This window comes from Chaetomium strumarium, assembly GCF_033439665.1.
Source record: "Chaetomium strumarium strain CBS 333.67 chromosome Unknown B0T15scaffold_1, whole genome shotgun sequence".
NCBI lineage: Eukaryota > Fungi > Ascomycota > Sordariomycetes > Sordariales > Chaetomiaceae > Chaetomium > Chaetomium strumarium.
The window spans coordinates 6,878,191-6,905,568 of NW_026944429.1; the positions used below are offsets into that span (position 1 = coordinate 6,878,191).

General features: G+C 55.2%; 10 protein-coding genes across 10 annotated transcripts; 6 read left to right on the forward strand and 4 right to left on the reverse strand.

Annotated features, from left to right (window-relative positions):
* Nucleotides 1-167: 167 nt before the first annotated feature.
* Nucleotides 168-2,418, forward strand: B0T15DRAFT_508041 (uncharacterized protein; the record flags this gene model as incomplete). The annotated part of the gene is made up of 11 exons (XM_062867686.1): nucleotides 168-198; nucleotides 229-246; nucleotides 406-489; nucleotides 669-737; nucleotides 803-825; nucleotides 1,249-1,254; nucleotides 1,352-1,443; nucleotides 1,680-1,770; nucleotides 1,806-1,852; nucleotides 2,053-2,242; nucleotides 2,305-2,418. The coding sequence occupies 11 exons, from the start codon at nucleotides 168-170 to the stop codon at nucleotides 2,416-2,418; spliced, it is 765 nt and encodes a 254-aa protein (XP_062727267.1).
* Nucleotides 2,419-6,518: 4,100 nt separating this feature from the next.
* On the forward strand, nucleotides 6,519-8,004 carry B0T15DRAFT_389700 (S-adenosyl-L-methionine-dependent methyltransferase; the record flags this gene model as incomplete). The annotated part of the gene is made up of 6 exons (XM_062864505.1): nucleotides 6,519-6,595; nucleotides 6,762-6,943; nucleotides 7,231-7,296; nucleotides 7,383-7,411; nucleotides 7,492-7,722; nucleotides 7,813-8,004. The coding sequence occupies 6 exons, from the start codon at nucleotides 6,519-6,521 to the stop codon at nucleotides 8,002-8,004; spliced, it is 777 nt and encodes a 258-aa protein (XP_062727268.1).
* Nucleotides 8,005-8,315: 311 nt separating this feature from the next.
* B0T15DRAFT_387846 (histidine phosphatase superfamily) lies at nucleotides 8,316-9,345 on the reverse strand (the record flags this gene model as incomplete). The annotated part of the gene is made up of 4 exons (XM_062864408.1): nucleotides 8,316-8,454; nucleotides 8,521-8,745; nucleotides 8,819-9,082; nucleotides 9,167-9,345. The coding sequence occupies 4 exons, from the start codon at nucleotides 9,343-9,345 to the stop codon at nucleotides 8,316-8,318; spliced, it is 807 nt and encodes a 268-aa protein (XP_062727269.1).
* A 1,151-nt stretch (nucleotides 9,346-10,496) lies between these two features.
* On the forward strand, nucleotides 10,497-10,989 carry B0T15DRAFT_508044 (uncharacterized protein; the record flags this gene model as incomplete). The annotated part of the gene is made up of 2 exons (XM_062867687.1): nucleotides 10,497-10,736; nucleotides 10,813-10,989. 2 exons carry the CDS (start codon nucleotides 10,497-10,499, stop codon nucleotides 10,987-10,989), a joined length of 417 nt encoding a protein of 138 aa, XP_062727270.1.
* Nucleotides 10,990-11,474: 485 nt separating this feature from the next.
* B0T15DRAFT_490099 (uncharacterized protein) lies at nucleotides 11,475-13,213 on the reverse strand (the record flags this gene model as incomplete). The annotated part of the gene is made up of 2 exons (XM_062866652.1): nucleotides 11,475-13,123; nucleotides 13,198-13,213. The coding sequence occupies 2 exons, from the start codon at nucleotides 13,211-13,213 to the stop codon at nucleotides 11,475-11,477; spliced, it is 1,665 nt and encodes a 554-aa protein (XP_062727271.1).
* Nucleotides 13,214-13,618: 405 nt separating this feature from the next.
* Nucleotides 13,619-14,344, forward strand: B0T15DRAFT_482502 (ARP2/3 complex 20 kDa subunit; the record flags this gene model as incomplete). The annotated part of the gene is made up of 4 exons (XM_062866109.1): nucleotides 13,619-13,621; nucleotides 13,684-14,010; nucleotides 14,068-14,193; nucleotides 14,252-14,344. 4 exons carry the CDS (start codon nucleotides 13,619-13,621, stop codon nucleotides 14,342-14,344), a joined length of 549 nt encoding a protein of 182 aa, XP_062727272.1.
* Nucleotides 14,345-16,807: 2,463 nt separating this feature from the next.
* Nucleotides 16,808-19,434, forward strand: B0T15DRAFT_490101 (uncharacterized protein; the record flags this gene model as incomplete). Its single annotated transcript, XM_062866653.1, has 5 exons — nucleotides 16,808-17,179; nucleotides 17,255-17,377; nucleotides 17,434-18,225; nucleotides 18,294-18,710; nucleotides 18,784-19,434. 5 exons carry the CDS (start codon nucleotides 16,808-16,810, stop codon nucleotides 19,432-19,434), a joined length of 2,355 nt encoding a protein of 784 aa, XP_062727273.1.
* Nucleotides 19,435-21,032: 1,598 nt separating this feature from the next.
* B0T15DRAFT_387720 (mitochondrial carrier domain-containing protein) lies at nucleotides 21,033-22,217 on the forward strand (the record flags this gene model as incomplete). Its single annotated transcript, XM_062864403.1, has 2 exons — nucleotides 21,033-21,196; nucleotides 21,266-22,217. The coding sequence occupies 2 exons, from the start codon at nucleotides 21,033-21,035 to the stop codon at nucleotides 22,215-22,217; spliced, it is 1,116 nt and encodes a 371-aa protein (XP_062727274.1).
* A 1,381-nt stretch (nucleotides 22,218-23,598) lies between these two features.
* Nucleotides 23,599-24,690, reverse strand: B0T15DRAFT_549055 (Phox domain-containing protein; the record flags this gene model as incomplete). Its single annotated transcript, XM_062870208.1, has 2 exons — nucleotides 23,753-24,690; nucleotides 23,599-23,627 (listed from the first exon to the last, which is right to left on the reverse strand). Exons 1-2 carry the CDS (start codon nucleotides 24,306-24,308, stop codon nucleotides 23,599-23,601), a joined length of 585 nt encoding a protein of 194 aa, XP_062727275.1. The 5' UTR covers nucleotides 24,309-24,690.
* A 13-nt stretch (nucleotides 24,691-24,703) lies between these two features.
* B0T15DRAFT_409392 (Pre-mRNA splicing factor PRP21 like protein-domain-containing protein) lies at nucleotides 24,704-27,231 on the reverse strand. The gene is made up of 2 exons (XM_062865351.1): nucleotides 25,512-27,231; nucleotides 24,704-25,448 (listed from the first exon to the last, which is right to left on the reverse strand). The coding sequence occupies exons 1-2, from the start codon at nucleotides 26,827-26,829 to the stop codon at nucleotides 25,138-25,140; spliced, it is 1,629 nt and encodes a 542-aa protein (XP_062727276.1). The 5' UTR covers nucleotides 26,830-27,231; the 3' UTR covers nucleotides 24,704-25,137.
* Between the last annotated feature and the right edge of the window lie 147 nt (nucleotides 27,232-27,378).

Consider the following 27,378-nt stretch of genomic DNA (forward strand, 5'->3'; position numbering starts at 1 on the left):
ACACCCGCATCCTGTAACAGTGACACAGAGAGGGGCTCGAGAGGGGGTCTGACAAGTCCTGCATTAGTTCTATTCCGCTCTCCTAGAATCACTGCACAGGCTGTATCGGTCTGTATGCTTGGTTGCGAAGGGTGAGACACCTGCCGGTTGCTTTGTTGCCACGTAACATGTACATGTACAATACATGGAAGTATGTCTGTGTGTATTGTACTGATATCCGCATACTAGTACTACTGTGTAATTTAAGTATGTGGTCCCGGCAGCGTTTCCAGGTTCCGTACAGGTCCCCGAACATGGCCAAATCAAATCTCCAATGACTAAGATTAATGAGGTGATCGTCAGGGCAGCGCACCTAAGCAACTCCCCTCAAAGCGGCATACTGTGTAGCTGACCCGTAAATCATAGCACAGTCCACTAAGGTTTTGTCCGACGCCAGATCGGCCCTCCCATTCGACAACGTGACTGATCGGTACCGACATACCAGTATCCGTAAGAGAGCTCACTTCAAGCAAGGTATCACGGTATATACATGTACCTCCTTAGGAAAGGTATTAACTGACCAACGCCTGGCCTTTATTGTATTGCCCGCGTTCTAAATTCCGTTCACCGCTCGAGACTCAAACAAGCATGTTTTGAAGAGGGAATAATGCTTGGACATTATACTGTAGCTTGGAAGTCCGGAACCATTTCTCTGCACACTTCGGACAATGGCTTCATTGTCCGTCTCTCACAATTAGGTACCGTCAATGTTCCCACTGTTGATACCTGCTCTGTTGCAACCCATAACGATATGCAGTTGCAGATGTAGGAGTTACCATAAGTACGGTACGTTCGGCCACCAATCATCAAATACCACAGCCCCTTGAAATACAGTACAGCATTAAGCTATAAGCGGGAGGGTCCGGGACGGTAGAGGGACCTATGCCTTTCCCTGATTTATAGTCTCTTTCAACATGGTGACATCGGGTATTCATCCCCGCCTTCTAGAGTTAGGTGAGGTGTTGAGCGGGCAACACAGAGACAGGGCAAACGGCCCTGATTCTAAGTTGGTTAAAGGGTATCTAATTGGTTGCTCGCGGAGAGATACGCCACACATGTAGTTTCCAGGCGCAACGCTCTCGAGGGGCCCCGAGCATGACCTATCTTACCCCAGATCATCGACTTGGCGTCATCTCATGGGTAACTACAATACCTCCGTTATGGATCCTCGCCAAGGCAAGCGGTAAGATACTGTACTGCGTACCACAGTACTGTGTAAGTTTGTGGTATTGCCATTGACGTTCACACTTCACCACTCCCTCCACCCCGTGCCAAGCCAGCAAGACGGACAGACATCGCATTGATGATATAGCGGGCATCCAACGTGAAGATCCTTCCCGTGTCTTTCACCCGCGACTTCCCGGAGGACCCCGGGGAGATCCTTGAGAGTCATGGCCCCGAAAGGTTGGCCCTAACGAAATGCGCACTAGATTCATTTAGACGTCCGAAGGTATAACAGCTGGAATCTCCAGGACGCTTACATAACAACATTTACACAGTCGAAACTGGTTGCGGCATAGGCTTACCCATCTCTCGATGAGGGCTTCGAGAACTTAGGGGTCCAAGTACCTATCAATCTACCTCCGTTTTGCGTATGGCGGGACTTAGCAGCAAGTCGCGGAGACCAGAATACCTGGCAGACAACAAGATCCATCCAGTCGCCAATTCCACTGCTGGATCTGTGAGGCGAACGGACACTCGATTGCCTACCTGGGTCTGGTGGCCTACATGGTACACAGTAATACGACATCCTAGCTCGTCCGCAGGTCGAGGACGGCCCTTGGTGGCAGTCCCTGAGCCCGAGGACTACTAGGTAAGGCCCTGTCTTTCCCTGGCATGACAGTCTGTGCAACAGAGGCGCCTAGCCCAGATCCTGCTGCCTCTCGGTATGAGAGCCCAACCTTCGAAACGGGCCGTTGCGGCGCATAAGAGTTCTCTGAGCGCGTCGTGTTCGAAACAATCACATCCAAGAAACGAAACATGGGAGCTTTGTTTGAAATATTCTTGTCCAAGAGGGCCGACCTACTCGCGTCAGCCAACAGCTCCTCGTCAGACAAGTGCATGGAACAGGAATCCGCAGAAACGGGCCATGGCAAAGCTCAAACCAACCAGCGGCGTTGCGCCCAAGCAGTCAAGCGGCGCAGGCCAAATCCTGGCCGAACGATCACCTCCTCATTCCACAAGCCAAAAAGGCGGTCAGAAAGTGAGCGTGCTGCGGCCCCCAAATGCGACTTAATTAACCGCTTCGCACCACGGACTCGGTAGTTACCGTCATCAGAGATCATCCGCCACAGGCTTGTCCTGTTGCGACTGGTTGCGTCTACTAGTCAATTCTTCCAAGGTATCCGCGAATCAGATCCTTTCTCGGCAGTCACGTGACAGAGGGCTCATGCACTCCACATCTCCTCCGCGCCCCAGTTCCCGAAGGAAACGGACTCTTTGTGTTTCCGTTCTCGAAGGCTGAGGAAAGGGGCGGCGTGCCGGGATCCAGCCTAGCCAGACGTTTTGCAACAACAACTGCTCCTCCGTTCCGTAACGTCAACCGGGCTGTCGTCGCAAAGTCCCGTCCTACTTCAGGTTCCGAGTCGGAGGCTCGCCAAGCATAAAGCCGCCAACGGACCGAGGTCATATGGCCCCTCGTTCTTGGGGCCAAACCAATGACTATGAATGTCCCAATGAGCTGTCAGAAGCTGAAATGCCCACAAGTTGGAAAGTGTGTCTCACAAGAAGACTCGCAAGTGCCGTTGATGTCTTGGATCATCCGGTGGGCGTCCCGGCAATGTCCAGCAGCGAGCAACCGGCCAAGGCTGCGCTCCTGCCCAATCAGAGTGCACTCCACTTTTTAGTGCAATTCGGAGACGGGGGTAGCGACACCAAGGGAACTGTCGTGCCACGTTGCGACGGAACCCATGTGACGGTATACATCACATACCTTACTGTAACCCGTACCCAACCCTCGTATCACAATACCTGGTCACTGTATTGTACCTTCGTTCCGCGCTTCCCGGTGCCGTGCCCGTCATTGCCTCCTTCCTGCGTGACGGTCGACCAAGTGGATGCTCCTCAGCGTCAGCGCTGGGCTAGAGCGACACGGGTAATAAACAGGATAACGTTATTGTCCCATGTAGGGCTGAGCAGCCATATCCGTACTTCTTCATTTCCTGACCACCGAAATCCAACATCCAACCAACCGAATAGTTATTATGAGGCGCCACAAGCTTCCTCATCGTCAGAGATGCAAAAGTCATCAGTCATCCTTGAGTGACCAGGCCGAAGCTCGCGTCCGATATCGCAGATACGAACGTGTCACCAGCTTTCTACATGCCACTTCGATGGACTTGCCGCGTACTGGTACCTGAGGAAACCCCGGTAGTACCTAACCTAAGGCACTGATCATGAGCATTCCTCAGCCACCACGGAAGTTGCATGTCCGTGTGCTTGGGCATCAGTCAGCACGGCTCGGCCACCACTCACATACTGATACCACCTGAGTTATCACACGGGCGCAACAGGATGTTGTGCGGGCTTGACGCAGGTCTTCGGCAATGCAGGCTTGCAGGCAGGCAATTCTTCCTGCAATAGACCTCGGTCCTCAGCTGAAGCCCGGTTCAAGCGAAGCACAAGCCATCCCAGCACGACAGCACGACGACGCGACCTGGCTGCATGACGCAGCGAATGGAGGTTGAGGTTGATTGGCAGCCAGGCGGGTTACCTTGCTTCTTTGCACCCTCGATCGGCCGGCCGGGTGCACCCGCTACTGATTGATTGGTCGCCGGGTACCGCCCTCGACGTCCAGGCCGGCCCGCGAATGTGGACTGAACATCGGCCTAAACATTGGCCCTGCGTGATGCGCTGGCAACAGAGATCATGATCCTCACGCGGCAAGCCTAATCTATGCAGGTTTCAGTCATCAATACTCTGAGCAAATCAACGGTGTCCTTCGCTAAGCCGCGCCGGCTCGGATAAGACGTTCTAGTCCCATGGATCCCTGCATCACCCGGCCGTCACAAACAAACCCGTGCGCAGAATTTCCCATTGGAGGGCAGCTTTTGGTTCTTGCACCTCGGGTCCGGTACCAGCTTGGCTGCGTTACTTCGCTGCGACGCAGTCTGGCAAGAAACGGTAACCCGAACAAACAGCGGTGAGACTGCACACTTGCCGCCCGTGGCCCCCATCATTCGGTCGCACCTCGACCTTTTAAGCAGGGCCGACTGCAAGCTTGGCGCCGCCACTGGACGTGTTCGGCTTTTGTTGCGAAGCGAGCTGTTTGATCACGCATGCATGTTTCTAGCTACCATATGGGAACTAGCTATTTACTCACTTGCGGTCTCAGGTTTGTACCACGAAGGTGCTCCGAAAACGAAGCCCGAGTGTGTCTCGCTCGCGCCGATCCAACGGTCAGGTAGGTAATCCAGCCTAGCTTTGCTGACGGGAGCATGAGGTGTCACTTCTCACGGCCCAACGGACGGCCTGACAGGCCCGTTGTAAGCCGCCCAATGGCCCGACTGGCGTCGCACCACAGAAGGCTCGAGCCAATAATGCGCGGCACAGGTATTGACCCAGCGCGCCCATAGCACCCTGAAGCGTACCGAGATGTGCCGCCGCAGAATGTGGGATCTGACACTCATTCCGCCCGGCACGGGTACGGACGGGAAGACAAGTCTTGTGAGACCCTATGGAGCACATCGTTCAACCCATCCCACCCCACTACAACTCAGACCAGACACGAAGGTTTTCGAAGCATGGACCCGGATCAGTGTGTCGGTTAAACCAACCACCCGCCCTGCGCTACTGCGTACTGCATCATCTGCAGGCAGTGCTCCGCTGACCAGAGCACCTGAGAGTCCACTCGATCATAAGGAATGGGGGGAGGAGGCTCGCATCTCGCCGTGCCGCCCGCTGCTCTTTTGCCGTTTCGCAACCCTGCCGGCGGCCCATCCTCCCCGCTCACTTGCAGGTATTGCAGCAAGCCTCTTTCCCTTCTCTCCCTCGTGCAGCAGCAGCATGCCGCAGCCAGCAGCTGCCCGTGTGAGGGATTTGCAGAGGCGCGCTCCGCACAAAACACGAACACACACGGCTGGCAGGCCACTCCCTACTGAGACCACCCAACAAGGCCGATGAAGCAGGGCCATGCCGCGCAAATCCTGCGCGTGGCGCGCTGAAACACGGGAGAGGAGGATCAACAAGCGACAAATTACAGGTGTTCGATACTTGTTATGTCCATACGTTCCGTACGCGCGTCTACGCCACACGGTGTGAATCGATGTACAATGTACCGGTGCTGTACGGACGTACGAAAGCAAGACATCCCGACAGCCGCCGGCTCGCTCGGCACACCCCAGGGGCGTGTGTCCCTGTGACGAGGAACTGACTGCGGACCGAAGCGGGGTCATGCATCCCGTCGCTGGGACGGGCTGGTGAGATCCTCGTACAGTACGCGTACCTACTATGTATGTAGCCGTTTGTGTTGCCAGACTCCCAGCGGACTCCCAGAGTCAAGACGACGCTAAAACCTGCTAGTCGGGAATTCATGTGCCACCTCTCCCGGGGCCACGGCATCCTTTGCCTATCAGGGCCAAGTGAGAAAATGCCTCTGGGCGAATCGGCCCCCGCAGCGTGCCAGCGAGTAAGACTAGCGTCATGGTGCAACTCTTCCATTCCTTCGTCACACCAATCGAGGCTTGCGGGGTTGTCTAGGAACTGACCACAAAGTGCAGAGCCAAGGATCCAAAATCTCAGCACGATTTCCTGTTTCTGTCTTGTGCATTGCGCCGAAGGACCATCTGCCGCTGCCGATATATGATCTGTCTTATTGGAACCCCCGAGTCTTGGACCAAAAGGTACGTATGTACGAGTACAGTGTGTTGCATTATCTTTTCTCACCCGCCCTCATCTCCTCTTCGTGTCGGTATCCTTCGCTTGCTCTCACGAACCTGGCGAGTTCCCGTCTGCGGGGATGGAGTGACGCGTGCATGACTTGGCTAAATGGCTCAAACGGATGATAGATCTGTATTGTAGGTATGTACATGTATGTATATACAAAAATTGTATATACTACTTGTACTGTACATACAATCCTGTCCGACTGATGGCTGTTCTCTGAGGTTTTGGGAAGGCACTGAAGCTATTCACAGCTGGCCTTTGGGACCACACCAGATTCGCCTGGACACTTTTCGCTGAGTTTCTTGCTACCAGGTAGTTTCTAGCTACTCAATGCGTTTGACGGGTTCCTCTAGAGGGAAATATATCTCCACGTTACGCTGAGCCAAAAGTGACCGAGATGTTTCCGCAAAGCTGATGTGTAATATTTATATAGCGTTCCCTATCGACAGCCAGCTGTTGTTGATAGACTCAAGAGTACAAGCATAATCGTGCAAAGGACTGTGGCTGAACAGTTCCCAAATTCCAGTTCCACGGACAGAATCGCTTGAGTTTGTATCGGAAGAATCGTCACCTGCCGCGAAACCTGTATCTTCAACATGGCCACTCCGTGCGCGCATCACCATCACCACGGCGCCGGCACGTCAGCCTCGGAGCAGAACAAAGAATTCTTCAAGTGGGTCGAGCTGGTCCTCATCAACTGTCGCGAGGGGGCTACTTCAAGCGCCCAAGTCGAGGCGCAACCAACCCAATGAGCCTCGGTCGTCTATGTCATCTACAACCCTCTAGAGTGCTCCTCTACGACGCTATGGGGTCCATCACTAACACGGATTTGTGTCTAGCAAGGAGGCTGCTCACTACGATACCAAGCATGAGAAGACCCTCAACAGGTTGGTCGAGGAGATTCGGGCGAAGCTCGACTTCATTGGCGCGGACTGGGTCGAGGAAAACGAAGAGGAGTCCAAGGAGGGAGCCCAGGAGAAGACCGTGAGACTGTTGGACTATGCTTGTGGAACTGGCGTTGGTAAGCTAATCGCTTTCCTTCCCTTGTTGTGGTCCCTTGGAGTCTTGTTCTTTCCCGCTCCGATGAATGCCAAGAGTACCTGGGCATTATGTGCCTATGAGCCTCTGTTGAACTCTAGCATTTTGATCTTGCCCCTGGTGTCTCGGAAGGCTAACTACATCGCTGCGCAGTTTCTAGGGTAGGAAGCCTCTCAGTGAGCTCTCCTGCTATCCATTGCTCAGAGAGATGAGACAGCTGGAGAGGCATCTGCTTCCTTGCGATTCTATGTTCCGTGATTCTGACCCGAGTCTCACAGGCCCTCGCTCCATACACCACCCAGTGCGTGGGCATTGATCTGTCGGAGAACATGGCAAGTGAGCCCCGATCGTCTACCACTTACGCTCCTTGCCAGGGAGGGCAGAGTCAGGTAGCCGGTCATTGCTAACTACGTAGTAGGTAGCGGCATACAACACTCGCGCTGAAAATCAGGTCAGTTCCGCTATATCGCTTCTCACTCTCCGTTACGCCAAAGGATCCAGGCTTGGGAGCTGATATAGCATACGTACCAGGGCCTCACGCATTCGGAGATGCGCGCCTACCAAGGCAACCTCTGCGATCCGGAGGATCCCACTCCGGAAGCCTTTGCCGCGCCGGAATTCTCCAACTTTGATGTCGCGGCCGTTGGTCTGGGCTTCCATCATTTCGACGATCCCGCCCTCGCGGCCCGCAGGTTGTGCCAGCGTCTCAAAACCGGAGGCGTGCTCGTGATTCTAGATTTCTTCGCGCATGACAAGCCGGATGTACGTCCCGTTCCAACCCCCATGTTGCAACCCCTTGGGGCTAGATGCCAGAGGAGAAAGATTGACTAAACTGTATCTGAAAATAAACAGCCCTCGCACCCTGCGTCGAATACCATCACGCATCATGGCTTCTCCGAGGAGCAGGTCAGGCGCATCTTTGAAGAGGCTGGTGTAGGCAAGGACTTTGCGATGGGGGAGGTTGGTGCGGTATTCCACTTCTCGAAAGAGGATGGCAGTGAGGTGCGGAGGAAGATCTTCATCGCCCGTGGCACGAAGGCTTGATGAGAGAGAGAGAGTTTGGAAAGAATCAGATCTGGTTGTGCCATATTGTAATCAAAATAGAAATGTAGACGCACATATCAAGTCAAACCTTGTCTAGTGAACAGATGGCGGTGTCTGAGCTTCTAGGTGATTCAACAGCTGAGAACGTATAATAGGTCTATGATGCCAATGTTTCGGTGTTAAAGTAGGCGTTCTCCGCGTGGTAGGTCATTGAAGATATCCCACATCCCGTCAATCGGACTCAGGGAGCTCTGATATGAACACAGAGCTGTCATTGGGCCACCCTGTCTTTCACCTCTTCAGGGAAGTCGTTAGCGAGTATGAAGGAAGAAACGAAGGATGAGCGAAAGGATGCCTCTCCTGATTCTGGGAGTTAACATACCAGGAAGGTCCACAACGAAGGCACCGCCGAGGAGGATTGCGGGTTCATTGATGTTGTGATGTTCGTAGCTAGTGCCGAAAGACCCGAGGTAAGTAGAGAGCTAGAAGGCAAGAAAGGGATTGCCTTGATCTCACCTCAAAGTACCTACGCCACCTGCTTCAAGTAAGAAAGATGGCCCGCCGTGGAGGGACTGGCCAGCCCAGCGCTGCGCAAAGGCCCGGAGGATATGGCCATGGGCTACAATTAGCACGTCGCCATTGCCTCCCTGTCCCGTTGGTTTATCCATGACTGGAGCATGCCACTTCTCTCGAATCTCTTTGATGAGTCGGTCAAGTCGCTCGTTGATATCAGACGGGCTCCTGTGATGTGAAGACGGTTAGTTCCACTGAACCCGGACCCGGCTATTGGGGGCAATGTAAAAAGGGACCGTACTCTCCCCCCGGACAGCCATCTCTCCAGATATCCCAGTTGGGATCTAGGCCCTGCTGCTTCCGGAGTTCTCTGATTTCAGGCGAGGTAATGCCCTCATAGTCGCCATAGTCCCATTCCCGGATGTCCTCCGTGACTTCAACTTGGGCTCCGCACTGCAGGTGCTCGCAGTATGGTTCGCCGTGAGCTTCCCATGGTAGCTGATGTCTTTGCACCAGGTTGAGGAGCTCCAGGGTCCGTTGTGCCCGGCGTCGCGGAGAGACGTAGCTGTACCGAGTCAGTGACGGGCTAGTACAGTCCAATGAGAAAGAAAAGCCACAGCCGCCCCGGAGGACTGAGATGAATACTCACATGTGCGCCAGCTTGCTAGGCGCAATCAAACGATCATTGCCGACGAGCGCCTTGCCGGTCGCCAGAACCCGTTTCTCACCATTCGCCGTCAGGGGAATGTCGGTCGACCCTGTATGACGGCCGTCGAGCGACCACTCGGTTTCGCCATGACGAACAATGAAGACACGAGGAGACGACATGTTGTTGAAGGTCCGTACTATGTTGGACTTCTGAAGTGGAGACACCAGGGGTAAAAGAAACACTGCGAGAGCGAGAAAGAAGGTCAGTTCAAGCTTCCGAGGGCCCTTGGCTGAGCTGTACTGGTGATAACTGAGATTGGTCTGGCTGAGCGACCGCGGAGGGACTGCGAAACGATTATCGTATACCTACGTTATGAAAGCCTGTCCACGTTGGTTTGAGGTATTGCTCTCGTCGTCGCCGGCGTTCTCCCCAGCAGTTACCACAGGAAACAGATGAACGAACGGCGACAGAGAAGCAAACCAAGGAGCTCACTCGCTTATCTCAACAAGCGTCATCTAACGCTAGCTTGGAACATGGCCCGCCGATCCCGCGAGCATGACGAAACGCAAGACACCAAGCTCCCGCAAACTTTGGATTTTGGCTTACAATAATCAAGTATATACGAAGTAAGGCTAGTGGATTGTGCCTCATTAATCAAACAAATCGACTACCGCTGCAAGGCGATTACTCAGGACATAGGTCGCTTTGTCACCACCAATTCAGTTAACTCGTTGGCATTGCGAACCTCGAGACGGCCAAGACGGGACGGGGAGAAACGCCCCGCCTTCGGCTTGTGGACCCCGGAGGAACACGCGGGGCCCCATTTTGGTCAGATTCACAGACTCTGATTCGCCCAACGTAAGAACTGAATCCGGAGCAGGCCCGCACTTTGGCTCGCCTGGCGACGGCCCGGCACGGATACCGTAGTTATGCCAAGCCTCGCAAGATCTTCGGCTACCGTACTGTACGTAATCCGTACACAAACGACGTTCCCACGGGATTGGAAGCTCGGCGACGGCGAGTACGATGGGCCGACGGCAAAGGATTCCATTGTAGCAGGATACAGCGAACTGGAACTAGAACAGCGAGATTGAGACGACCTAGGAGTACTGGGAGCGTCGCGAAAGGTTCTGCGGGGACAGATACTTCTATTATTTTCTGTATCACATTCCGGAAGCCTACGGAGGAAATCGAGTGGAAAGGGCGGCGATTGCACCTACTTTGGCGCCATACTAGGGGTGATCCATCCCGCTAAATCCTCTTTAGGCGGGCGGGATTCGCGAACCTAGGTACCTTACCTTAGTCAGGGGGGTGAGGTTCCCGCTGCAGCATGCCGCCATCACCATCCGCAGTACGAGCGGCAGCAAAGACCGCCGCCTCTGCCACCAGAGTCGCCGCCAGACAGGCAGCAAACCTCAGAGGGTCACCATCAGCGGCAGCTGCAACAGGCCCAAAAGCCGGCTTACTTCCAAAATGGAAATACATGATCATCTCCGTCAGCTTCGCCGCCGTGGTCATCACAGGCACCGTCTACGGTGCCGGACTCAAGGCGCAACAGGAGTACAAAGCTGTACGCCCACCCATCTCTCCCCGGCTTGCATACTCTTGTAATTTCTCACCCCGCTCACACACCGAAACGCATATAGGAGAAGAAGAAGGTGCAAGAGGCCACGCTAGAAGAGAAAGTGGCTCTGCTCGAGCAGCACAAGGCAGACCTGTTGAGGCAGAAGGCGAAGATCGAGGCCAAGCTGGCCGAGGTCAGGGCGCGAATCAAAGCCTCCCCCGAGGGCGGAGGCGGCGGGACTGTAGATGGGAGCAGATAGCGCATTCTGGCGAAGGGGCTGATGGGGTCGCCTGTACCAATTTGGCCATCCCCTCGCCTGCGCCTCGCGCTGACGTTGCCTGTCGCAAGGTACCAGCGAGCGGCCCGGTGAGCAAACGGATCATGGTTATGGGGGCAGAGGTAGATCGCCCTTATTCAAGGATCATGTTTCGGTGATTCGGGCATCGCAGGGTTGAGGGTACCTCATGCACAGCCGGGGCAGACAGCCTGACCCGCGCAAGCCACAACACTCCTGAACAACCAAGCCGCTCGTCGCCTCGAGCAGCGACAAAGGGAGCTATGGTGCATATCAGACATTCCACTGCAATAATCACCCTTGTTTCGCACAGATAACCCATGGATGGTTTGTCTAGAACCTCGTGACCGGTCTACCGGGAGCCATTTTCACCAGAATCCCGCCCCCCTTTGTTTCGGTGCGCCGCCCCGATAACCATATTCCATGGAAAGCCAAAAACACCAAATATTTCACTCCATCAGGCCTTCGGCAGTAGGAAGAGGAATGGCCTTGTAGAGGAGGATGAGGGCCGAGTGTGACTCACCGCCACCCGCAAGGGCATCGATCTTGTCAGCCGTCACCTCCGTAACCCTGTCGTCGTTGAACCACCACCACAGACCGTCCTCCTCACCGACCTTGCCGGTTACGGGGTCCTTAGGGCCAGTCTTCTTGACGTACGCGGTATAATGGCCGCTGTCCGCGCTGGCGCCCTGGTGGGTCACGACAGCCCGGAGTTCATAAAGGCCTGACTGATTGGCGCCGTCATCTTTCCGGAGCTCCGGGTCGATAAGGGCGTTCAGCTCCTTCTTAGCCTCCAGGAGGGCCGCAGCCTTCTCCGCATCCCACTCGGCATCCGTCTTGAATGTCTCGGTCATCTCAACATCGCCATCCCCGGACGTCGAGGGCTTCTTGTCGTTCTTCTTCGCGACCTCTCCCTTCCCGCCGGGCACGTCGCCGTCCAGTAGCGGGTTCCTCTTGCGCCGCTTGCGAGCCCGCTCAACATCCTCCTCTTCCTTGCGCACCTCGCGCACCTTGTCTCTGACTGGGACGAGAACCTTTTTCAACTCATCTGTGCAAAATTCAACCACGTCCAGCTCGTGGGGAAACGTGACCTTGCGCATGATCTTGGCTTTCTTCTGGACGTCGCGCTTCCAGAAGAAGCGCACAAAGTGGACAGTGAGATACTTGGGTAGCCGGGAGATCTTGGACGTCTTCGTGTACATAACATCCCTGCCCAGGACCTCCGACTTCTTCTCGATCTTCTCTGTTAATCCGTTGACCAATCCGTCTCTGAGATGGGCGGTCTGACTGTCGATATGGCAGTTGAGCTTGAGAAACGGCTCCTTGGCGGAGGTTGCTTGCTCGCCGCCCTCGCCGGCGGCCGGGTCGTCGCATTCGAGCGTGCTGGAGAACTCGCCAGCCATATACTTGTCAACGAAGGAAACGGCCCTGGCGGTCTCGCCTTCGCTAGGGTCCGCCCACTTCAACTTCTGCCTCAGCTGCGACACGATCTGCGACCATGCTTCCTCGGCATCCTGTTGAGCGTAGCCCGGACCTTTCTTCGAGCGCTCCGCGAACTGAGGGAAGGTCACTCGCAGCGCATTCAGAAAAATGAAGGGCGACATGCCACCCTGTGTCTCCGACATGTCCTTGAAGAGGTCTCTGAGCTGGTTCGTGATGTCCAATTGGGTGATCCCCGATGTTGCCGTGCTGTCGTGCTTTGCAAGAGCTTCCTGAAGCTCGGGGATGGAACGCAAGGCCTGTAGCGTTGAGTTGAGATAGCATGTGTTCCCTAGATTTACCAAGCCTGCCGGGGTCGCGCCGGCTTGCTGTGCGGCTTCGGCTTCGGTCATGTCTTCGAGGAACTTGATCTTCTCGGTCGGTCGCACAACGGCGTCTCCGCCATCTCCCGGCGTACCCATCATCATAATGACCTGGCCAGGCTTTAGGCCCAGCTTGCTCATGTCGGTGTCATCTTTCAGTTGGCCGCCCTTGACCAGGATCTTCTGTCGCTCAGGCTCGACACCGGTCAGGCTGAAGAGCTGGTACTTGAGAACCTCGCCGGTCTGTGTCGTGTCGACCTCGACATCGTACTTTTTCCCTTGATGTTTAATCACGACTAAGTACAGCTAGGTCAGTCCTGAGATCATGCTTCCCACTGGGGTGGAGGGGTCAAACAAGCCAGGTCCTTACCATTTACGGTTGACATCTTGAATTAGGAGACCGGGACGTTGTGGGGAGTGCTAATGAAACCGAAAGGTGAGTGATAGGAAGAAGAAAATCCTCGAGTTCCGCCAGAGGCCGTATGCTTTTGCCCCCGTCGATTTCGCGTTTCGAAAGTCCCTGGTGGCGGATGTGGTTGAGGTACAGTACAGTGTGTAGAAGCGGAAAGAATGGGGCGGCGCGCCCGGCGGGAACGAGTGGAACCCAGGCAGCCTAAATGTGGGTACCCGCCGCCGCACCCTGGCCCCGCCCTTGCCCGCATGCTCCGCCGCCAGCTTGACTGCCAAGGTACTCCGTACCCGAAGCTGGACCCAAGACGACGACAGCAGCATCGGCAACCGACCTGCTGGGCCATCGCTGGACTCAGGGGAAGCCATTCTGCACAGGCACGATGGTGAGACGCTCACACAATCAATATATCCTCGAGCACACGCTGACGGTCTTCTTCCCACGCAGTCACAATCGCTCCGCCCATACCTGCAGGCTGTTCGTAGCAGCCTGACAGCCGCCCTCTGTCTCTCCAACTTCGCATCTCAGACTGCCGAGCGGCACAATGTTCCGGAGGTCGAGGCGCGGACATCACCCGAGGTGTTGCTGACACCGCTAACGATCGCGCGCAACGAGAATGAGCGCGTCCTCATTGAGCCCAGCATCAACAGCATACGCATCAGCATCAAGATCAAGCAGGCGGATGAAATTGAGCATATCCTGGTCCACAAGTTCACTCGCTTCTTGACGCAGCGTGCCGAGTCCTTCTTCATTCTCCGGAGAAAGCCCATCAAGGTTGGATCACTTGCTGACGCCTCACGCTTTCCTGGAGACTGACATGTATTGTCCAAGGGATACGACATCTCCTTCCTGATCACAAACTTCCACACCGAGGAGATGTTAAAGCACAAGCTGGTCGACTTCATCATTCAGTTCATGGAGGAGGTAGACAAGGAGATCTCAGAGATGAAGCTATTCGTATGCCATTCCTCCGCCAGTCCTTACCTATGACCCTGGCTAACATTCCGGCCACCAGTTGAATGCACGGGCTCGCTTTGTAGCTGAGTCATTCTTGACACCGGTAAGACCTGGCATCCCGTTGTCAAGCATGGCCCCAATATCCGTCTGACCTGCATCTAGTTTGACTGAGAGAGGAGTGCCCTCCAAAGCAACGGAAACGTAATTTATGCCTCCAGCTTCAGGAGGAAATGTTTCTACGTTACCAAGTCCACGAAGCTATCTCAGCGTTAACACAATGGACTCGAGCTTCGTGGCAAAAGCCCTTGGATCAAAATCAAACGGCACTTGGGGCCATTCGCGCTCGACGCACTGGCCTGATGCTTATTGGGGGGCGTCTGCCGCATGCGAGCCATATACAGAAATCCTCACGACTAAAGTACAAAAGAGCATCCATGACCCTGGTTTCAGAATGCTTGGCTCGTGATCTTCAGTGCTGGGAAGGACAGTGACCATACCCGGCCGCCTCCTTCGTTGTTCTCTGATTCCCAGGAGAACTGCCCTCAAGACCCGGCAGAGGCTGGACGACATAATAAGCCCAATCTACGATTTACCCCAACCTTTTCAGGTCTTCAGGTGCGACGAGCTGGTTCCTCCGCCAAACCCCCTGGATGCCTTGTGAGCGGACAGTTCAGCTACTTCAGTCATCCCCTCTTCGTATGAGCTTCGCGTTTCCAGTCCTCTGAGAAATAAATCAAGCTTCCTTAAACTACCAGTGTCACTGGCGTTCTTCCTGTGGGAACAGAGGGCTTGCCACCTAAGTTGGACGGCATCAAGAGTGCTCAAGATAGGCAGTTATTGTGGGAGACGCCTTGCTGCTTCCCTGTTCCTCTTCTGTCCCTTGAAAAGTCAAAGCCAGTTCTGTCGTCATGGAAAGCATCTCTATTGTCTTGTTCCGGCTTTTTCGTCTCCCTGGGACTCACCGACCCCATGCTGCCCTGCAATCAACATGGCGTAGCCCATGGACTGGCGGCATCCCATCCTTTCATTCCAAGGCCGAGCGGTGATTGTCAGCGCCTCGATTCTCCTCTTTTGGCGACCACATCAACTTCCATTGTGTTTCTTTCATACCCTATTCATTGAGCGATTCCAACAATAGTCCTGTGCTCGATAAGCAACACTTCCAATCCCAGTGATGGTCGTAAGCTGAGCTTATTTCGACTTACAGTGGTATTGTACATCCCGGTCCTATTCTCGAATCTTGATTCCCCGTTGTAGTATTGTAGGTGCGAGGCATTCACAGCTATTCGTTTCATTCACTAGCCACATACAACAATCAAGGTCCCATAACCACTCTTACGATGTACGACTGCCTCATCTCCGGCCCTCTTTCTGAGATCTATATCAGACCTGTTCCCGCAGCCAGTTCTTCTTCACGCCTCTTTCCTACACCTGGTAGTTTACATCAACTACCTGTCCTCATCACGACTGTCTTCAGGAGGGAACCTGTTTGACATGAAGGTATGTATCATCACCCTACCTTTGCTCCTCCTTTCGTCTCTCCTCGACAGAAGCAGATCCTCTCACATGCCCTGTTCCAATGCTGAGCAACCATTCTTCCCTACGCCACCCGGGCTGGTCAAAGCGTTCCTCCTTCGGCCACACGAGCACCCCGCGTTCATCCCAAACACCTGCCTTAGAGATCAATCTTCCACACAACGGTCATCTCTCTTTCCTTGGCTCACTTAAAATCAAAGGCTCCCACGTTCCCTTGTCCATCGACCAGCAGTCACTCTTCTCTATAGCGCACACCTTGGCCCTTTACCTCCCTTGCCATTCCAAAAGCTGGCTCAAAGGCACTTATCATCCTCTCCATTCCCGCAAAATCAACTCACCGGCCATCGCCTGCTTTGTGCCCTACATCACGCACGCCTTGGTCTTACCTACGCCCTTCCCAGCATCTAACAGTTGCCTTGGAGGAATCCATCTTCTACACTGCCCCCTTTCCACAGGTTCAAAGTCCTCCCACGTGCTTGTACCAGTCTTCACCCACCCTTTCATTCACGGCACGGATCTTCCCCATTCAGTTTCTCTCTCTAGTCCCAGCTTGTTGGGGGTCAACATCTTCCTACTCGCTCACCCGAGCACCCCAAACCCTCACTCTCTATCTTTCTCATTAACATCACCCAGTCACGCCTTGGCCCGTTCACTTTCTTTTCGTCCCAAAAGCACTGCCCTGGTGCCTTGGAGGTTTATATCTTCCTCTTTGCTCACGCCGAGCTTCCCAATCTTTCTCTTCCTCCTCAATCACCACTCACCCACGCCTTGGTCATTCCCTTCCTCTGCCCAACTGACGCCGGCGCCGGTTCTTTGGCATTGCCAGCTTTCAATATTGATACCATCGCGCAAGACTCTATCGGTTTCAATTGCAACACAAGTCGTACTACGCTTCGCACTGCGCAGCCACGATGTGGAACGGGCAGCGACCGCGAGGCGATTCACGTTGGGCTCCCCCTTCCCCTACATGATTCTGCCCGCCCCTTTCGCTTTGCGAATTTGAATTTGACTGACTCTCAATTGCCTAGAGCCCGCCTTTCCATTTCAATCACTCATCTCGCCGTTTGGACTGACGAACATGGCCAACAACAACGGAAACTGGGCGGCTGAGCATTCGCCGACTCTGCGCAACGATCAAATGGCTGTGTACTCGAGGAACGCTTTTTCCAACTTCACCGACTTTGATGACCAGGAGGACACTGGTGGTGGTGGTGTCATGCTTCGCGATTTCGACGACGGCAGCGGCAGCGGTCATTTCGCTCCCACGCCGACCAACAGTGCTGCGTCTTCTGGCCAGTCGCACTCTCAAGAAAGCCGCTCGCGCAATAGCATGTCCTCGACTGCCTTCAGCAAGCCATCGACATCGGGTCGCCGCAACACGATTGCGCCCATCGGTACGGGACGATATGCCGAGTACGCCCAGAAGACCCACGCTTCGGTCGACGACCATGTATGTGCTGTTCCCGAGAACATCCCGACGTTCCCCTATTTCCCTCGTCCGCTTGTCGCTAATTGCTCTTGTCAGCTGAGCACAAAGACGACGACGACGGGCAACGAGGGCCGCGGACAGAATGCAGGATCCGACCACATTGGAACTACTAATACCCATTTCACCCAGACAGCCGGTCAGACCCAGGCTGGCGTGACGGTAACAAGCTCTGGAGTAAGGTGATTACTAAAGATGCGTAACTGACCTGTATACAGTCCAACCCCTACACCCAGATGAGCCCTACCCCCCAGAGAGTGCGGTTCGGACACCACACCCAGGGCTTGGACGCCCAAGTCAATCTTACGCCGAATATCCACGGCGGTGCTGTTCAGTACACCCCGTCCGCCACCGAGAGGGGCCACCCCTGGGCCAACAATGCAACGATGGAATACAACTCGGCCGGGCTTGTCTACAATACCCCGACCTCTGGATTCGGCATTGCTCAGGGAACGGCCCTGGGCACAAATCTCCCGTACATGAATCCGGACATGACGCCTTCCCATGTGCCAAAGAAATCGAGCCAGTACCTGGCCACTCCTGGATCGAGCATCGTCTACAATCAGTACAATCAGACGGAGCCGCGCAACTTCGCGCCGCGCACCGGCTCGGATACCGTATATGTGCAACCCCCTCCGGTTTTCAACCTTGGTCGTGGCACTACGGCCAAGAGGCACGAGAACACTTACAGCACTGCAGAGTCGGATGCCGACCCCTTCATGTCCCCGACTGCCAATAGACGTGCTAAGGTTCCAACTTTCTCCCAGACGCTTGTTCTCCCTTCGGTTCCTGAGGAGAACCATCAGTTGCTCCTGATGCAGCAACCGGCGTTCTATGTCCCAGCCCCCGGCGCCATCCTTGTTCCTCGTTCGGAGCAGCTTACCAAGCTTACTGAGGGCCCTACGGGTCTCCCAAGCCAGGAAGTCGGTCTGAGCGACAAGAACTTCCCCTTCATTGAGAGCGGAACCCAGGCTGCGCCTGTGGGATACGGGGTTATCAAAATCAGAAATGTGTGTCCCACTCCATGCTGTTTCTCTGCCCTGCCACGAATTTTCGACTGACCTAGATGTTCTGCTAGATTCCCTTCAACACCAAGCGCGCTGAGATCATTGCCTTCCTCGGCCGAAACTCGAGGATCCTGAACGACAAGGAGGAGCCTGTGCACATCATCATGGAGCGCGTTTCCTCCAAGACACAGGAATGCTATGTGGAGTTCATGGCTGTGTCCGATGCCGTCAAGGCTGTCGAGCGTTTCAGGGAGAACACTCAGAAGGGCCGGCCCAACCGCCTGGGCGACCGCCCTGTCGAGGTGCTGCTGTCCAGCCAGGCTGCCCTCATGCACGACTTGTTCCCTCTCGCTTCCGGTGTGGCCTGGGAGGGCGCCAAGCCCATCATTCACGCGCCTGTTAAGGGCGAGCCGTGGAAGACCTTCAAGGGCTTTGTTACCGACGAGGAGATGATCATGGTGGTCAAGCATGTTGAGATACCTTCGCGTGTGAGTACCCTGTCTCCTTAACAAAAAGCCAACCATGCGTTTTATTCTAGTGCTAACCGTGCATTTCTGACAGTCTCCCTACTCCAAGGACTGCCCGCAGCGCCCTTATGAGTGCATGATCTCCACGATCAAGAAGCTGCCCTGGTACATGACGGACCACATCACGCTCCGCCAGCGCCACTCCATCTACGAAGCCACTGTCAAGCTCATCGTGTTCCTGAAGCAGGCCCTGCTGCGCGGAAATCGCATGCAGGAGGCCATGATCAACGAACAGCTGCTGAAACGTCTGGTCCTGGCCGCCATGCTCTGCCCCGGTTTCTCGGTCGTGCAGAAGGACAACATCGCGGCGCTCGCGGAGTGGGACCACGACCGCGTCCGCATGTTCAACCAGCCTCGCTTCGCCGAGGGTTGGGTTCACCTGCATGCGCTCTGCCCCAAGCCCGGCACGCCCGACGATGTCCTGGAGTGGTACATCGCCGCCATCCGCAACGAGACGACCCGCTACATCCACACCAAGTCGGACACCGAGCTTGCCGAGATCCAGCGTACCGGCTACCACACCTCCCTGTACTTCGGTTATATCTGGTACGAGCTTGGCCTGTCGGCTGGTGATGCCCTCGGCAGCCTCACCTTGCGCCAAGTTGCTCGCCACGAGCTCCAGGTTCTGAAGCAGACCCTCCGCCGGGTCTTCCCTCCCGCTGGGCCCAAGGATGCGTCGAACTAAGGTGTCTGAGAAGAAGCACTGCATGTCTCGGACAACTCACCGAGGTTGGCAGTCTTCTATACACTTTTCTTTGTTTTTTGCACATTCTTAGAAAAGATCAGATCACGATCTACGGCTCGGCGCGTCGCGATCCCATGTTCTTCATGCGATCTCATCGTCAAGATCTTTCTTTTTCTTTCCTTTTGATCCCGCGGGCCAATCACGGCCCCTGGTCAGGCATCGCGATCCCATCTTGAGGGAGTCCGTGGAGGTGCGGTCTGAAGTCACCGCGATCTGAACTTCTATCTTGCGACTTTGGGCTTTATTCGGCTTGCTCATCTCAAGAGGGATCAGCATGGCTTGGCACACACCCACAAGTGTGCAGCCGCCTTTTGTTTCCCTTCTCGTTCTGGTGCAAGGCTCGTTCACTTTCCTTCGTTTTCGTTACGGCATGGCACAGGCACGGCATGGGCATAGGACTGCTGCAGTAGGCAGACTGGGGCAGACTGGGGCTGCCGGTAGCCAACAGTCACCGCCTTGATATGCCATCCCTTGTGATTTCCAAGGATCTGGTAGTCAGTAAGCCATTTGCGCCCGCCAGGGCCACCAAGAAAAGAACAAACACCAAAAAAAGGCAAAACCAACAAACCCAACAAAAAAAAGTACCACCAATTCTGCGTTGCGTTTTGCTTTGCACGGCAGTATTTTGCGCGGACGACGACAGATAGATACCCAAAAGAAAGGGACCTGGAAGGCGTTAAGGTTGATAAATCGTCTCAGTGGCGGAAGGTGAGGCCGGTAATGGTTGTTGATGGGCCTCGAGTTATTTCCTTATTGACTTCGCTCTCTCTCTCTTCAGCGACAAGGAAGTCAGACATCATCTTTTACCAGATCTCAAATCTCTCGGCTGTGATATATGGTGACCATATTTGCTTTGATATGTATCTTCTGCTGTGATCTGCTCTGCCTTGCGTTTAGTTCACTCAAAACTGCAACAGCATATCTCACCCCTTTGTGCCCCTTTTTGGGGTTAGTAAACAGTAAGCAAACAGAATAACACTGGCAAGCTTGGTATCACAACCACCTTAGCTAATCAGCTCCTTAGACAACACGGTATTACACTACATAGCTACCTGATGGGATCCGAGACTACCTCTTCTCTCAGAGGAAGTGGGTAATCTCTATGCCCTCATGCACACCCGGGGTAGACTTGGTGATTGGTTGCCACAGCATCGGTCTGACTCTTTTGGCTCTCACATGAAGAGCCTCACAGGCGGCGCTATGACGTGCATCATCGGCTACTGAATAGCCGGGGATTAGCCGCCGCAAGCCAATGGCCGTGTTTCCCTGCCCAGGAAAAAAATGTTGAACGCCGTCGCCTTATCGCGATATCGATCCCGATTGTTCGCTTTCTTTTGCGATTGTTCTCCCATCACCGACCCTGCTCCTCCATTGTCCTATGGCGATGCAGATATTTTAATCGGAGGACTTGAAAGTGACAAGAACCACTTTACTTCTCTCCAGGTCCCGCCGACAGGCAGTTCTGCGACGATTAGCTGTTCGTCGAAGAACCGGGGAAGCCCTTCACCATGGCTTCAGCTTCTGCCGCCAGGTCCTCGATGCCTGGTGGCCCCGAGAAGAGGGCATCGCACGGCGATGCTCCGCTCACACAGTCCCGTGAGACGGGCGATATCAACCCCGAATCACGGCAAGGTGATCCGATAGTAAACCGCGCCAAGGCAACACCCTTCGCGATGTCATGGGCGCACATGGTGGCCGGCGGGTAAGCTTGTGGTCACGCCGAGACAGACTCAGTCCACAGCGGTGCTGACGCTGCATTCTCTGCCACTAGGATAGGCGGCATGACGGCGGCGACCCTGACCGCTCCGCTTGATGTCCTCAAGACAAGACTACAGTCCGACTTCTACCAAGCACAGCTGAAGGCGTCAAGAGCGGCGCATGCTGGCATGAACCCGATCCGGGCCGTCACGTTCCACTTCGGCGAGACTGCCTCCATTCTCGCCTCCGTCTACCGGCAGGAAGGGCCCCGTGCGCTCTTCAAGGGCCTCGGCCCAAACCTAGTTGGCGTCATCCCCGCCCGCTCAATCAACTTCTACACCTACGGCAACGGCAAGCGCATCATCGGCGAGTACCTCAATGTCGACAAGGACTCAGCCTGGGTGCACCTCAGCGCGGGCGCCGTGGCCGGCATTGTTACCAGCACCGCGACAAACCCCATCTGGATGGTCAAGACCCGCCTACAGCTCGACAAGAATATGGCTATAGAGAGCGGCAGCATCGCGAAGCGGCGGTACAGGAACAGCATTGACTGCATCCGCCAGGTGCTGCGCGACGAGGGCATTCGTGGCCTGTACAAGGGCATGAGTGCGAGTTACCTCGGCGTGGTGGAGTCCACCATGCATTGGATGCTCTACGAGCAGATCAAGCGGGCGCTGGTCAAGAGAGAGGAGCGCCTCGCACTCAGCGGCAGGCCAAAGAACTGGTGGGACCACACGGTCGACTGGACGGGCAAGTTTGGCGCTGCGGGCTTTGCCAAGTTTGTTGCGGCCGTTGTGAGCTATCCGCACGAGGTCGCCCGCACCCGTCTGCGGCAAGCACCCCTGGCCGATGGCCGGCCCAAGTACACCGGCCTCGTCCAATGCTTCAAGCTGGTCTTCAAAGAGGAGGGCATGCTCGGCCTCTACGGCGGCATGACCCCGCATCTGCTCCGGACAGTCCCTAGCGCGGCCATCATGTTCGGCATGTACGAAAGCATCCTCCGCCTTCTCGGTGCTACGGCATAAAACAAGCACCAGCCAGGGGTGCAAGCTTCAGCATCGTAATCCGGCGACGGCAGATTCGAAACAACTGTACATCCACCTGTTACATCACCGAATAATTCTACCTAGCGTCGTGGCCCAAGCAGACCACGTTATCTGGGCGGCTCGCCATATCGAGCGGGGATATGACGATAACACCCTACTCCAACTTTTCTCATCGTCGACAGATACCCTCCTGTCCTGTACCATCTCGGAGACCACCTATAGAAAAGGGGACCATAGAGCGGATCGGTTGGGTCGGCATTTGGCATACTGTATTTGTTTACTTTCGCTATGGCATTTTCAGGGGGCTGCATTGGAGTTCTGGGATGTGGGGGTCACAAGTCAAAACGGGAGGCTTACCCAGGAACGTGGGGGAAAAAAAAGGGGGATGATGATACACGTTGCCTCATTCGCCCCGGGGATGTATGTACGATTTGGCAGTGTCTGGATGGGGCCCGCGGTGTATCTCATCTTGTGGAAAGATCGCTTATGTGCTGTACATGTATGATGAGAAGGAAGACGGACGACATAGAGTCGGGGAGTCTCTGGTGAACGGAAATTGGAATGGGGGCTTGTATGTACGTCGGAAGTGCATTCGAGCTGAATGGGATGCTGGATGGCTGAATCCATCTCTACTCCGGAAGGACCAGCCGATTGAGCTCATCACCAACATCTGAAACACGGTTAAGTGATACGTGTTCAAATGCTAGAGGGTTTCGATTTCGATATCCTCAATTCTCCCAATCTTGCCTTCACGATGCTGAAGGCCCTCCGACAGACGATACTAGTAAAACACAACTGGATATCTCGCTTGGAACTGCTCAACGCCCAAATCATTGAAAGCAAGCGGTGAGGTCAGAAGGGGAAAAAGGAAAAACGCGCGCTATCAGACTCGCCAGTCCGCCATGCGTTTCGCTCCACGAATCCCCATCTCCATAGCCCATGTACCGAGTAAGGAACATCCACAGACTGTGTCCCTCTTGGAGAGTTCCGGCAAGTTCTTCGCTCTGCATGCAGTCTCTCCTCCCTCCTGATGACTGGGCTTATAAAACATAAAGATGCGTTCCCTCGCTTAAACAAATCCCTCTTAATCGTCGTGTCCTAACTTGTGCGCTTCACACCAGTCTCGGGGCGGCCGTTTCCGCAGTTTCCGCGGTGTTTTGCGTGGCTTCGACCTTGTTATATTATGTCTTGGTTGCTGCTGCTGTTGTTGTTGTGGCGGTTGTTGTCCTTCCCCGGATCCGCGATCAATACGCCGGTCGGTATCATCGTCCTTGGTGCTTCTGGCCGCGGCAAAGATCCTCAACCTCGGGAAGGAGAGAGGTGCGGGCGGCGAGGATCGAGCGGGCTGTTTCCAGGGACGTCACCAGGCGTTGCGGTCCCAGTTTGGATCTAGAAGGAGCATCCATCCATGTCAGCCTCTTCTCCCTTTTCCCTCTTCGTTTCCAATGCATAAGGGCGCATAGGTAAGGTAGGTTGGGGTAGGTAAGGTACTACTACTAGTAGTAGTTACTCACCCTGCACAAAAGCCGCCAGGACCTTGCTCCCCGTCTGCAGCAGCGGGTGTCCCACGACGATCTTGAGGAACTTCTCCAGCCCGGCGCGGCGGCCCTCGATCACGTCGTCGCTGAACCGGTTCGTGAACACTTTGCCGGGCAGCGGGGGGATGGTCACGCGGGCGCTCTCGCGCTCGAGGATGTCGCGGAAGTACTCAAAGTCCGAGTAGCGCCGCCGCACCGACGACTGCCGCAGCTTGAAGGCGGGGATGTTGGTGCGGCACACGATCTCGTAGTCGGTGTACATGTGCCGCCCGATGCCGTGCGTCTGCGGGTCGCGCACCTCGATCTCCAGGAAGTTCTCGGGCGGGCCGTAGATCTCGTCGAAGGACTGCTGTCTCGTTTCCGGCAGCGACTGGAGGATCGGCCGGTGCAGGCGGGCCGCGGCCGCGGCCGCGGCCGCGGCTGTGGTCGTCGCTGTAGGTGAGGTCGGCGACTGCGACCGCGACTTCGGCTGTGGCTCGGCGCCGGGGCCGGGTGTCGTTGGAGGATTCGCACTGTCAGTTTGCGACGCCATTGTTTGTTGTGGTTGTTTGATGCGCTTGGCGGGGTTCTACCTGGAAGTTGCCCCTCCCTTTCGTTTCTTGGTCACTTGTAGAAGCGCTGATGCGTTGTGCCTCGTGGGCTGGATGGCTGTCGGTATGCCAATGCGATGGCGCGTGAAAGTGTCTCAGAGAGAGCTCGCGGCAAAAGCATATGACGAACGACCTGAGACAGTGGTGGTGATGTCTGCGAGCCAAGCTTCACGAAATGTGGGGGGGGGGAAGGGTGTTCCGTCACTTCGAGGAGCTTCCCCATTGTGCGGGTCGGTGATGCATGACCACAAATTGGGCCCCGCCGTGTCAGGAATACGAACCGAATCAAGCTCGTACATACCTACCAGTACTTTTCTCTCCTTTGAGGCACTGCACCCAGGAGTGACTTATTATGACATTGGACTGTGGTGGACTGTACAATACATTGTGTGCGTTGTAACTCCATCAGCTGGCATTGTAGTTCCTTGCAAGCAGCTCCCTACTGTATTCCCATACCATTACTGTACATGCCTACCCAGTTCCGTTCTGTATCGCCGAAAAATATCCCATAAGAGCATCCCGAGTCTTGTTGTACAAGTGTTGCTGTGAGGCCAGTCGGTATGAGCCTCGAGGATATTTGACGAGGCAGCATCCTCACCTTGGCTCACTACGGTCCACGTATATGCTCCGAACCGCAACCCCTCTCGTCACACCTTCTTCTAGGTTGTGACGGCGAGGTTCTGCTAGCGCTGCGCTGCCAAGTCCATTGGCCCACCTCTTCTATTCTCCCTTGGGCAGCGACAGGAAGCTCCAATGCATATGATAAACCTCTCACTTCTTGTCGGCGAACTTCTGATGGATTGCCCGGATCTGCTCGTCAAGGTTGAACGTCTGCAGCTGGTTGATGTGTGCTTGGCTCTTGCCGTCTGGATTGCCGTCGAACGCGTGCAGCGCAACTTTCTTCCTCCGGGCAAGCTCCTCCTCTGACACGGGCTGTCCCGTGGTAGTGTCAAAGACGTCGCTTCTCTGGCTGGCCAGGCGCTTGAGGTTGTTGGCCACATCTATTGTCGACAGATTGGTTGTAGCATATCTGGCCTCTGCCTTGGCTTTCTGCTCCTTCCACCGCGGGTCGAGCAATTCAACTGCAGCTTGTTAGCACTCCATCTTTCAATAAGGACCAACAACGTTGGGAGCTGGACACTCACTTCTCATATGATCGTCCATCTCGTTGAGCGGTATTTGTTGTTTGCAATTCGGACACATGGCTGTCTGTGTGCCGAACTTGTTGGCCGCTCTCTGCGCGGCGCGGGGGACATAGTTCTCCTTGATCTTCATAGGAGTGGCACCGCCCCGCGCGTCCGCCTGCGCCTGCTGCACGCGGGCTCGCTCATCTTCCCTCTCCTGTGTCCTCTGTGCCTCCGCGGCCTCCTGCTCGGCGGGCCTCGTACGTGCGGCAAGAGGCACAGGAGCACCGTATGACTGGGGCGGTGGAGTATTTGTCGCTGGGTATGTAGGCGGCTGCACGGCGGGCGCTTGCGCACCGTACGTTTGTGGAGGATGCGCATTGTAGCTTGTATCCTCGAACGGGAAGGCCTCCTCGATGCGGAGGCTGGAACTGACCGACGCCTTGTTTCTCTCCTCCAGCGAAGCGTATTGTAGATCGTTAAGCGTCGTCGGATGCGGAAGGTTTGCCTGGTCGTCTGCCTCAGTAAAGACGATGGTCTCGACCACAACGAAGTCGTTCCAGTCGATGCTCGCGAACTCCAGCTTCTTCTTCGCCTCCTCCTCCTCCTGCTTTGCCCTCTCGGCCTCCTGCCACTTAGCGTACACAGCCCTCTGCTTCGCGCGCACCAGAAGCCTGTACTTGTCGGTAACGTTTTGACGGAGCTCATCGACACGCTCCTGTTGGGCCTTGGTTCCCTCGCCATTGACCCCGCTCTCGCGCAGCAGAATCGAATATTGGTCGACCAGGCTCTGAAAGAAGTTGTGAAATGTGTGATTGGGAATGAGAAACTGGAATTGGGGGTTGCTTGCCTCACGCTGGGCAAGCTGTGTCATGAAGGGGCGCCCATTCTTTGCGACGAACAAGGCAGTTAGTCGGACGATCTCCAAGTCTTTCTGGCTCATACGTGGCATACGGGCTGAAAACTGAAAATCGGGAGGCTTCGGCGGGCCCGCGGGCTTCGCCTGGGCCGGCGCTGCAGGCGCCTCGCCGACACGGCCAGCCGATACCGCAGTTCCTCTCCCAGACTTGATCTCTTGCTTGCGCCATTCGTAGTAGGCGTTGTATGGGTCCGAGCTCGACATCAGAAAGCTGAACTTGGGATTTTTTCCATGATTGTCACGGATGCGCTGCTCGAGACCGATGCCGCCGCGCATCACGTAGCCGGCTGTTTTCTCGATCGCCTCGCGAATCTCGCCCGGCGGCGGGATGATGACGCCGGGTGGCGGCTTGAGGTTCTCGAGCGCTGCTGCAGCTGCGGCTGCAGCAGCTGCATCACCGTTCGTCATCGCAGTAGTCATGACGGCCGTGTTGATGGTTTTGTCGTAGGTTATGGTTTCGGTGTTGAGTGTGGATTGGTTATTTCGCGGTCATCGGCAGCCTTGTTGAAGTCCTTGTCGCGTTTTCAAGAGGCTGTTTCGCAATGGTCCGTGCATTCTGATCTGCGTTAGGTAGAGTGGATACTAGTAGGTAACTTACCGACCCGCTGTCACATGGAACTTTTGTTCCAGAATCTTTCCGTGGTCTGATACTGGGTCCTCTGCAATACCTATCGCACCTGGGTCTCATTCCTAGTTCCGAATAATCACACAGATTGTTCGGTTTGGCCTCTGACCATCAGCTTGGATACCTAGGGTCCCGAGTTACTACAGGTACCAGTTATGCGGACCGTAGATTCGGAGTAAACATCTTGTCAAAATTACAGCCGCAACCTTGAAAGCTTACCGCTCGTAATCAAGTCTTGCGCAGGCTCTGGATCGTGAAGTGGGCCGCGCTAGGTGCAGTCCAGCCAATCAGACGGGAAAATCAGCAGGGAGGACAAGGGTTGAGGCCACTTAAGCCCGATCAAT

What these genes read in the sequence shown, in the direction of transcription:
- B0T15DRAFT_409392 (XM_062865351.1), bottom strand. Translation starts at nt 26,829, where the DNA reads ATGACTACTGCGATGACGAACGGTGATGCAGCTGCTGCAGCCGCAGCT. An exon ending in GATGGACGATCATATGAGAA is followed by an intron (nt 25,449 to 25,511) that starts GTGAGTGTCCAG and finishes AACAAGCTGCAG; the next exon opens with TTGAATTGCTCGACCCGCGG.